Genomic DNA, 10,915 nt, shown 5'->3' on the forward strand with positions numbered 1-10,915 from the left:
GACACAGCCCTGCGGGACTGTCACGTTGCCCTTGGCTACGCCACACCTGGGCACGAGGATCGCGGTGCTGCTGCCCGCCCTGTGTGCGTTGTCCGGCCGGCACRAGCCGACCGTGGCCTCGGCTTGCCTGGGACTCATGAAACCCTGCAGGCGTTAAACGTWGAGCTTGTGCAAACGCTACCGCGCTTCCGCACCGCAAAGAGGAAGCGCCACGCTGGGGCCCTGCAGCCGGCGCCGAGATCCTTTGCGGCCCTGCGTGCAAGCGCGCGGAGCTCAGCATGGCCGCCCTGCAAGCGCGCGTGCTCCGAAGCGCCCCGGGGATGGCCGGGGAGGGCCCGGCCGGGGCGCGCTGGTACACCGCGGCACACCTGCCACGCGAGCCCCGAGACATCGGCTCTGCGGAGTTATCCCGGCGAGCCTCCTGCTGCTCCGTCCCGGCTCACGGAGCCGAGTTCGGTGCTGACCCTGACCTGAGCTCTCCCCCAGCTCAGCCGCTTGCTGCCGATTCGGCAAGGGAGGGGAGCGATGCTCGGTTGGGCGCAGCATGTGCCGGGTAACAGGAGCGAACCGTGCAAGCGCCTCGAGGCGGYGGCGCGGCGGTGCGTAGTCCTTCCCGGTGACGCCCCCAGCCCCGTCCCTGCCCTGGGCATGCCGGTAGCCGTGACCGAGGCTGCCTCCGCTCTGCCGCGCTCCTGCAAACCGGGGCTGGGCCTGCGGGACAGCAAGAACTGGGACAGGCGGGAGCTGGGAAGCGAGGAAGGAGCCGGCAAGAGGAGCGGGTGCTGGAGGCGGATGGGGGAGGCAGATCCTGCCAGTGCAGCCCCGGGTACCGCGGATGGCAGGATGGCTTGCGGCCCGCGGGAGAGCAGCTTCGGTGGGAGCGAGGCACCGTGGCCCTGACGGGGCAGGCGAGCGGCTGGCGCGATGCGGGGCAGGGGATGCCATGGGGGACAGACCCACGTGGGGAAGGGGCAGCGGGCGTTGGACTGCCTGGCACAGGCCAGTCCGGTTAGCGGTCGTGCCGGGGCGGCACTGACTCCCCCTGAGATAGGCAGCCCCTTCCCTGGGGCAACTTTGCTCCTTCCCCAAGGGGCTACTCTTGCAAGAAAGTCTTATGACAGCCCTGAAGCCACCAAAAGTCCCCTCCTCCTCCAGATTAGATACGAGGGTGAGGAGATCCCCGGTCCTGCTGACCAAAGAGAAATTCCTGCAATCCTTCTGGGAGCGCAGAGGGAAGGAAAGGAGACAGACATGGGTCTGCGGGCTGGGAGCACCCTCCTCCGCACAGAGCTGGCTGCTGGTGGCGCTTGGGGCCCTCCCTGAGGGAGAGGAACAGCCCTGGATTTTGGGGGGGGGGTCGGTTCTGCTCAATGGATCCACCACCGCAAAGGCTGATGTGACAAGGACAAGGGAAGAAATGCTGCAGGAAAAGCCAGGCGCGCTGGTCCCAACCTGGCTGGGTGCCCAGCACCCTTCTGCGCGTGGGGCTCCCGGGGCAGGGCATGTCCCCAGCTCGGACGGCTGGTGCCGTTGTGGGCGATGCTGGTGGCCGCCAGCGGGCGCAGGGGTGTGGTGGCACCCGGGAAGGGCCCTGGTGCCTTTGCTCCGGGGTTGGACTTAGCCCCGGGAGCGCCGGAGAGCTCCAGGCCCTGCAGGCTGGGGATGGACGTCAGGCGGACGCGGGGCTCGTCAGTGCCTCGCACATGCCGCGGTTGCCCACGGAGGTGGTCAGAAGCCAGCTGCAGAGTGGGACTTTGCTTCTGGAGCATCCTAATGAAGTTCCCCGGCTCCGTGTCGGTGCGGGCTGTGCTTCCAGAGGCGCTCGCGTGTTGTGCCGGTGCCTCCTTCAGGCCCAGCCTGACCCCGTGGCTGGCRTTTCACGGCCCAGGAGCCTTTGTCACCCCCCTATAAAACCGGCACAGATTTGATGCAAAGTCACCCGAACTCTTGGCACCGCAGGAGAGCTCGAGGCAAGGCGGCTGCGCGGCCAGAGGCAGCGCTGGGAGGGTGGCTGTTCTCAGCTTTCGCGGTCCCCCTTGTCATTCTCATTGAGCTGCAGCCTGCAGCAACCAATGGCAAAGCCGCCCCTGAGCCCCCAGCCCCGGGAAGAGGGTGTCCAGCTCCTTCATGACTGCCTTCAGCACGGCTCCGTTGGTGTCAGCCAGCTCTAGGTAGCACCAGGTCCTTGGCGAGGGAGCTCTGTTGGGACTGAGTGTGTTTACAGACCTGCATCGACACTTTTTCTTCTCCATTTCTGACCAAAGTGTCCTGCCCCTCCAAAGCAGAGACCTCTCTTGACATGGACTTTCTTCCCCTTGATCCTAGGCCTGGATTGGGGATGTCCGAGCTGGCTCCGTTGCATCCTGTGGGAACCACGTGAAGGCCAGCTGCCGCTGGATAGCGTTCAACGCCGACTCAGCAGGTAAGGCACGAGGGAGCAGCCGCAGAGCACGCAGTGCGAAGGCCTGTGCGTGCAGCCCACAGGGTACGTTTGTCCCTGAAGCTGGCACCACAGTCCCCTGAGGGCTAGGGCGCAGGGGAGCCGCACAGACCCCAGAAGGGGATGGCAGATGAAGGATGATCTCAAGGATAGGGAGGCACAAGGACAAGAGGAGGAGACTTTCCTTGAATTCACACAAAGGTGGTGGCAGTCCTGGGGGTGGAGCAAAGCTTGGATTGCAAAGCTGGGTGCCCCCCACATTTGTCCCGAGCCACAGTGGCTTCCTGGGAGCCATTGCTGTCCTGCTTCGGACTCTCGCAGGCTCGGAGCGGCCCCAGTGATGGGCAGCTGGCGGGCAGCAGGTGACCTGTTCCTGGGGTGTCTCCTGCAGGTGTGCTGGGCATCGTGCCGCTGGAGTGCCCGGATGGAGACAAGAGGACCGTGTCTCAGCTCTGCTGCCACTCAGGTGAGCCGAGTATCCGCCAGGCCTAATGCAGCTTGTCCCGTGCCTGTGCAGCCCTCTGCACCGGGGCACCAAGGAGTTGGCTACCGCATCCTGCCTCCGCTGGAGGCATCTGGCCCAGCTCAGGCTGTGCAGAATGATTCAGGTGCTGATTTTTGGCTATGACTCAGCCATCGCGGTGCCAGGTTGTGTTTTTCCCAGACTAGAGGCTGGGTAGGCTGGTAGAGTCCCCAGGGACCCTGGCGCTTCTCACTTCTGTGCAACCCCTGCTGAGTTTGGAGCTACGGAGGCAAGAGCCGTGACTCTGCCTGGCACGTGGACCCTGTCTCGATGCCCTGGCTCCCAGCAGCAGAGCGAGGCACTCGGACACCCTCCGCGTACGATGTCCRGGTGGCCCAGGGAGCTGGGGGCAACCGAGGTGCTGCTTAGCAGGAGGTTTTGGAGCAGACTGGCAGCTGGCCACGCTGAACGTGCATGGCTGTGCAGACTGAGCTATCGCTGAAGAGCTGAGCTGATCCAGATCCCTTCATCTAAGAGCTGCAGAGAGGTCTAGGCAGGTAGYTCTCAAGATCTTGGAGAGTTTGTGCTCTTCCCTTAGCGCGTCCTTCCAGTGTTACTTGCTGCACGCCCTGAAGTTCCCGATACAAAACGAGAGCAGAGGGAACCAGTGGGAAAAGTGCCCAGACAGTGTAATTCTAGCCCTGCGTTAACTCGAGCATCCTGCACAAAGGCGCTCGAAAGAGATCCGATGAACAGCAGCAGCAGAGCGGCCCCGGGGCGGGCGGCCTCGGCGGAGGCGGGCAGGAACGCGGCCGCTCAGTGCCAAGGAGCCGGGGAAGGCTGCGGCCGGGACGCCGGCGGGGACGGAGCCGGCGGGCTGCTCTGGTAACRAGAGGAACGGGGCGGACGGGCGGCTCTGGTGTGGGCAGAGCGGGTGCTGCAGGGGAAGAGGCAGCGTCGCGGCTGGCGCAGGAGCGCGGAGGCGGGTGCCTGGCACGGGGAAGGAGCAGCGGGGTGCCGGGGAGCAAGCCGRGAGCGCCGCGGGATAAAACACACTGGCTGACCCACGTCCCTCCGCTGCAGKGGTGAGGCCAGCCACGCTGCCACTGAAACAAGGAGGCTTTAAAYGGCCCCGCTGCCCCCGGCTCCTGGTGATGCCAGGTCTCCCCCGCGGGCCGTCCGTTGCCCCTTCCCCAGGGCTCAGCCCGGGACCTGCTGGGCTCCTTCCCGCAGCGTTCGCGCGCCGTTGCCCTTCCGGCTCACCTGCACGGCCGAGGCGGGTCCCTGAAGGGCCTTGGCTGTGTGCGACGGCGAGATGCTGGAGGGCGAGTGTGAACCCAGGAAGAGATTTCAGGAAACAAACTTTTATGCTGGCTAGGGGAGGATTTTAGGCACTTGAAAGCTTGTTGACGACCTGGGCTTTGCACGTCTCTGTCCTGCCCATGGGCAGACATTCCCGTGGCGCTACGCTCCGTGTGCCTGCAGAGAAGGGCTCCGGGAGGGTGGACGAGGAGGCAGCACAGGGTGCTAGCGACTGGGGTGTGGGTGCTACAGTACTACCCATTAATGAACTTTTGGTGCAGCCCCTTTGAAGCTGGCTATGTCTGAGAAACGCCTCCCTTCTGGGTTCAAAGCAGGGAAGGATTTTTTTGCTCTCCTCCCAGGGCAAAAATGCAGCAGATAAGTCGGAAGCTGGAATACGCTACTTTCTTTTCATGCCTTCTGGGCTTGTATCTCAGCAGCCTCGTAAAAGCGGAAAAGTACACAGTGACCTACTTTCTCGAGCGTGCCAAATGCAGCAGGGGGCTGTTAATTATGGTGCCAGCCTTCCTCCCCCAAGGCGCCGCGGACGGAGCTGCGCGGAGCGCCTCTGCTGCCGGCGCGCTGGTCCGGCCGTCACAAAGGCAGCGTTGTTACCAGCGCAGCCCTGGCTGGCCCTGCGCCTCGATCGCCGGCTCTGCAGCTGGCACAAGCACCTTGTGCGTGTCRTGCCTCCCCCCTGCCCTCCTGCTCTGCCCAGGCCCGGGCTGCTGGCGGGCTCAGAGTTGCARGCCAAAGTCATCGGGCTCCTGCGGATGGCCGTTTCCCTTGCGCCCTGAATCGGTGCAGTGTCCCAGGCCAGCCGGCAAAGGAAACTGCAGCGGAAAGTCAGGGCTTGTGCCCTGGGTTTGCTGCAGTTCGAGCCACTCTGTTCAAGCTCTTCATTGTCAATGAAATGAAGTTGTTGCAATTAATGCACAAAACATGTCCGGGAAGGACACCGGGTTGTGCCTCCCCCAGTTTGGGATTTGAGCTCAGGGCGTCTGGGTCTGTCCTTGTTGCTCCCAAGGGTGATGTGTTGAAAGGATCCAGGAGCCAAGTGGGGAGCGAGCCTGGTGCCTGCGGGGAGCTCGGTGTTGGGGGAGGCAGGGATGAACCGCTGCTCTTTTCTCTTCCAGACGTGGTGGCAGACTTTGACTTCTCACCTTTCGATCAGCTCCTGCTGGCGACAGGCTCTGCTGATGAAACGGTGAGTGTTCAACGCTGTGGGCACCCAAGGAGCCATGGTGGGACCCGGTTTTTCTCTTTGTGGCTTGCTGCTGGTTATGGCTCAGAAGAAGGACTGGGATACTTCAGAAAAACAGRTCTAGAGAGATGAGGACAAGAAGAGCCTGGGGTGGAGGGTGCCAGCCTTGAAGAAGGGTGTGGGAGGTCTCCAGATTGTGAGGGAGGGAGCAGATGACGTGGGGAAACGGAGACTTGGGTTTGGTGGGTGAGTCCAGCAAGACAAACGCCTCCCCTGGCTGACCACGTGCACCGGGGCTGCAGGTGAAGGTGTGGCGCCTGCCTGAGAGCGGCCAGGACATGCCCGCCGGCGCCGGGCTGACCCTGGGGCCCGTGGGCTGCCCCGTGGACGTGCTGCAATTCCACCCCACGGCGGACGGCGTGCTGGCCAGCGGCGCGGGGAAGCGAGCCACCGTCTGGGATGTGGGACAGCAGCAGCCGCTGACAGGTAGGCATGGCCGCACCTGACGGCTCCCTGCCCCGTGGCACGTGTCTCCTCTCCTCTCTGCTGTGCTGATGCCTGGGACCGCTCCGCACGAGCAGCGGGCTCAAGGGCTGGTCTGGACCTCGGTGTCACTACATGGTCAGCTTTCGGGCACAGAGGATGGTGCCACCGCAGCCGTTTCGCACGTGCGTGGGCTCCCACAGACTGGTGCAGAGCCCCAAAGCCCCTGTGCCGCCTGGCACATCTCTAGCAGCTCCGCTGGGGGCCCCCTGCGGAGACRCATCCTGCTCCCCGGGTATCCCCACAGCACTGCGAGTGGGTGCACGTGGGTGCTGTTGGCCGCTGAGCTGCCTGCCTTGCCCAGACCGGAGCTAGACCCACCGGGGAGGAGAGGCTGGGAGTGATGCCGGGCCGTAAGCGCCCTGYGCAGGGCCTTTCCCAGGTCTCCTTCCCTGCGATTTGGGCTGCCAGCRGAGCTGGGACACTGCCCGCACACACGCAGCCGCCTCCCGGCAGGTCCTGCGGCGTCCTGGCTTCCCAGGCCGGGGCGAGGTTGCCTTTCGGGCAGGCCAGATCCTGTCACCTGGGAAGCCCTCCGGTAGTAACAGATAAAAAAAGCAACAGCTCCTCCCTGCATGCCTCCCGCACGGGCTGCGGAGTGACGGGTTTCCATGGCGAAATTACTCTAGAAATCCCTCRATCTCCCTGGAAATCTTGAGTGCCTTACAGAAGGGCTTACTAGAGGAAAGGAGCCAGGTTGAGGGCGTCACCGAAGGTCTCTGCTCCTCGGACAAATGTGGCATGTGTGGGCACACAGGCCGGGTCTCATCACGGCTGCGTATACCAGTGCCATCCATGTTTTGGGTTTTGAATCTAATGGCTTTGGATTCCAAAAAGCATCATGCTCTTTGGGTGGAATATGTGGAGTCAGCCTGGAGAAGAGAAATCCACCTTCTGCATAAGCAGAAGTGCATCCGTTTGCAAAACCGAAGTGTTCAGCTGGGAAGCAAATAGCACGGTGCCAAACAGAGCTCCTGCTCCAAACCGTGCCAGCCCTGCCCCCCCGCTCTGAGCCRGGGGCGACGGCCCCGCTTTGCCCTGCGGAGGGAGAAGCGACCGCTGGTGCCCAGGCCCCGCTGGAGGCCCTAACGGTGTTCTGCTCTCCCAGACTTGGACGCTCACGGGGACCAGCTGCAGAGCCTGTCCTGGAAGCAAGACGGCCGCCTGCTCGGCACCTCCTGCAAGGTGAGCGGGGCAGCCGCGCGGGGCAGGCAGCGGCCGCGTGCGCCGCTTCCCRAGCGGGCGGCCGGGGCGTGTTCAGCTGCGCGCGCTGAAAACCCCGTACGGAGCAAGCGTCGGAGCGGACAGCCCCCTGCTCCGCTGCTGGGCGCGCGCGACCCCGCGGGCGTTTGCTGGCCCTGGCTGCCCTGTGCAAGGCTGGGCTCCTGCGTGGCATTTTACGGGCGCTTGTTGATGGTCCCTTTCCACCACACGAGATGTTTCCAGCGACCGTGTAAATCCACTTGACAGAGGGCAGGGACTGGAGGGGCACCGGCTGCAGCCCGCAGACCTGTTTGGTGTTGGCAGTTTTGTAGCCTACGGGAACCACGTGGGTGCCCAGGGACTTCTGTGGCTGCGCTTGCCCTGAGAGTGCTGCCAGGGCAAGAGGGTTTGGGTGCTGCCTGCTGGCTGTTCAGCTGGATTTTGTGGTTTTCTGCCCTGCTCGTCCCGTCGTCCTCCCGAGCCGGATGGGAGCGCTAGATGGCGCCTGCTGCCCGCCGCAGGCTCGCGCGGTGCCGGACAAGAGCGGGTCCTGCCTGAGCCGACATGTATCAGCCCTGCGGGGCCTCGGTAGCGAATGCTGCTACCTGGCCTCTGGCATCGGTATCAGACTCGAGGCCTCATCTGCGAGGTATGAGGTCGTGAAGGGTCTTGAAAAGCCAAAGCAGATCCAGCTGCATTGGCTTTGCAGAGCAAATAGCACCCTGGAAGCAGGCTGGCACCCGGGGGAGCTCTGCACTGGCTCTACAGCTCGAGAGGTGAAATGCAGCCAGCCGAGGCTGAGGCGAGGGAAAGCTCAAGGCCCTTGTCGACAGCGACACCGCGGCCGGCGGGGTCTGTGGCTGCCAGGACGACTTCTCAGCCCGCAGCACCAGCTCCTCAGGGCCCTGCGACGTCTGCAGCGCCGGCAGGCAAGCGCTGACGCTGGCGCTGGCTCACCCTGCCCAGTCCTGCTTCCTCGGAGCCCGCGATGGCATCTCCCGTCTCCATGGCGCTCCTGGCACGGGCACGCGGTTTCCCCGTCCGGGATGCCTCCGCGGCAGGAGGCTCGATGCCCGGCCGGCCGGCGGGGCGCAGGGCTCGGCAATGCCTCCTTAGCCGTCTCTGACCCTCCTCGCGGGTCCTGGGGGCGCACCCAGGCCGGCGGCGCGGGGCCAGACCGGGAGGGCGCCCTGCRGGGCCGCCGGAGCGGGCAGGAAGGAGGGGGCCTTACATCCTGCTGGCCCTGGGGTCTTTAACCCTCCTCTGTTTTCTTTTTATCTCACCAGGACAAGAAACTGCGGATCTTTGACCCGCGAGCCAGCCCGGCCGCGTCGCAGGTACTGTCCTTGCTGGGTGTGCGAGGGGGGCGGGGGGTGACGGGGCCGCTGCTGCAGGGCGGACCGGCGGCCGGATGGCCCTCACCGCCGTCGCCTGCCCCCCGTCCCGCCGGGGAGCCCCGCGGCCGCCCCCTGCCTGCGGGCAGCCTTCCGGAGCCCCGCGGACGGCGAGGGCTCCAGCGTGGCCGGGAGCTCCCGGGCTTGGGGCTGCCGCGCAGGAGCGGAGCGCGAGGGTTTCTCGGATGAGGATCTGCCAAGGGTGAGGTCTGGGCAGCTGGATCCACGCGGCTCAGCAAATAACAGTGATTAGGAAATAAGTAGAGGACTTAGGCCTTGCCTTCAACTTAGAATTTAAACAGCCTCTTATTAGAGGTTTCCTGTGGCTTCGGGGCTCTTGCTTAGGAAGCTGCCGTCCGTCTTGCACAAAGGTTTTGAAAGCGTTTAGGAGGGGAGGGAGCCGGCGGAGGCCAGGCCACGGCGCCTGCAGCTGTCTCCCTGCCTCCTCGCCCGCGTCCTGCCGAGGCCACGCCGGTCCTGGCACCCGGGCAGCCCGCCGGTTAGAGGAGCGGCGAGCGTCCCGGAGCGGAGCGCTGGCAGCCCCCCGCGCTGCCCTGCTGCCTCGTCCGTGCTCCGCGTGCCGCTCAGTAAAGTGCCGCCTCTCTGTTCCTAAACTCGGCCTGTGTCCATCCCCAAATCGTCCGCCCTCCCTCCCTGCCTGCCCCCYGCTTCTTCCCCCGCCAGACCCGTTGGCTTGTGTAACGGCGTTTCAGCAGAGCTGCGAGCTCGGCGGGCTCAAGCCAAGTCTCCTGGGGAGGGTGGACTCTGTCTAGCTGAGCTATTAAAAATAACGTGCGAACGATGGTGTCTGCTTGAAGCAGGCAGCTCGCTTCCCTCCGCTGCCGTCTGGTCCAGCCCRGCTTCGGCGCACGCCCCTGGCCCGCGTTCGGGGTTTGCCAAGAGAAATATGCACCTTTGCTGCCGCTGCCGAGAAGCGCAGCCGCAGCCGTAACCCCGTCTTGCTGAGAATTAATGAAGATGTTTAGTCTTGGAGAAGTACTGTGCTGAAGGGGAAAACTTTAAAATGCCATAAATCCTCTGGAAGTTTGCACAGGGCTTGCTTAGCCAAGAGGAATAACACTCCTGTGTTTTGTTTTTTTTCCCCTTGCTGCTGCGGGGCCGGGTTATTTGGAAGGGCTCCTTCCCCCAGGGCCYTGAGCGGTTATGAAACCGGGTGATCTCGGGGCTGCCCTGCGGTGCCAGCGCCTCTCGCGCTCCAATCTTTGAAGTCGCCCGGTTTTTGCAGCGGAGAACGAGGTTAGCAGTGCAATGAGTTTTCCAGGTCAGCTGGCYCCAGCGGCGAGGCAGGAATAGCAAGGCTGGGTTTCCAGCCGGCTCCATTCACAGCCACGTCCCCAGCAGCAGGTGGAGGGCTCAGGCTCCAGCTCCAGCACCGCTGCAGGCTCATACCGATCCCTTTGGAGCGTGCCGTGCTGAAAGCCTGTCTCGGCAGCRGGCCGTTCCTCCGGCTTAATTTGCCAAGTCTGCCTCATTAAGCTGTTCCTTTTCTTAGAGCAAGGTGGGGGGGGGGAATCAAAAGGGACACCAGGGCCCGGGTGTCGCAAGAGCACGGAGCCCTCCGTGTGTCGGGGCTAWTTTGAGCGTGCCGCCAGCGGCGCGCGCCACGGCGGGAGCTGTGATGGAGGGCAGGGCGCAGCGAGAGCGGCTTCCTGGGGGGCCAGAGGCTCGCTGTGCCCCCAGGGGCAGCAGGTCCAGTAAACACCCAAAGGCGTCCCTCGGGATTGCTCTCGCCCTGCTGGACCCGCAGCCCCTCATCGCTGCGTCTGGGCTGGAGCAGGCGGGCACAACCACATCGCCGSCTCTGCCCGGGGCCGTGCCCATCTCTGCTCGGCGTGGTCCGACTCGGCCTCCGCTCTGCCTGTGGCTCGATCCCGTGCTGCGGATAGCTCGGGATGAGTCAGAGCCGGCGCAACGCGGGGATCCCGGGCGAGCCGAGCAGCGGGCGCCCAGCCCGGTTCGGCAGGCGGCACGGGGCGCTGGGTGCCCCTGCCGGGCGCCGGGGCTGCCCCTTGCTGCTTCTCGCACGCCTGCCCGTCGCCGTGCTCCCCCGGCGCAGCTCGGTCCAGGCCTGCCCCTGCTGCCGGGGAGTCTCGTTCGCGGCCGCGGCGCCCCTGGCAGGGCCGAGCTCCTGGTGTGCCGCGCCGCGGCCGCCCTTCCCTCCCGCGTGCTCTGGGCCCGTAGCCGCTGTGCCGAGTCGCCTTCCTTATCGTGACCCTCTGGTCGGAAGCGAGTCGCATCCGGTCTCTCCCGGGCCTGCTCCTCCGGGGCTCCGGGGACCTCCGCCTGCTCCTCCCGCTCTCGCCTTGCCGCCCCCGCGAAGCTCGCTGAGGGCCTTTCCTCCCGCG

The 10,915-nt window shown here is 64.9% G+C and overlaps 1 protein-coding gene across 1 annotated transcript in view; it reads left to right on the forward strand.

Annotated features, from left to right (window-relative positions):
• The window catches only part of LOC146590948 (coronin-7-like), a 41,604-nt gene that overhangs the window by 1,456 nt on the left and 29,233 nt on the right, over positions 1-10,915 (forward strand). Inside the window, exons 2-7 of the mRNA XM_085313735.1 lie at positions 2,326-2,422; positions 2,832-2,906; positions 5,342-5,412; positions 5,712-5,895; positions 7,061-7,137; positions 8,442-8,492. Of these exons, the coding sequence (XP_085169861.1) occupies positions 2,326-2,422; positions 2,832-2,906; positions 5,342-5,412; positions 5,712-5,895; positions 7,061-7,137; positions 8,442-8,492 (555 nt within the window). The remainder of the gene's footprint in view (positions 1-2,325; positions 2,423-2,831; positions 2,907-5,341; positions 5,413-5,711; positions 5,896-7,060; positions 7,138-8,441; positions 8,493-10,915) is intronic.

This window comes from Rhea americana, unplaced genomic scaffold, assembly GCF_003343005.1.
Source record: "Rhea americana isolate MKP2758 unplaced genomic scaffold, rheAme1 scaffold_394, whole genome shotgun sequence".
Classification (NCBI taxonomy): Eukaryota; Metazoa; Chordata; class Aves; order Rheiformes; family Rheidae; genus Rhea; species Rhea americana.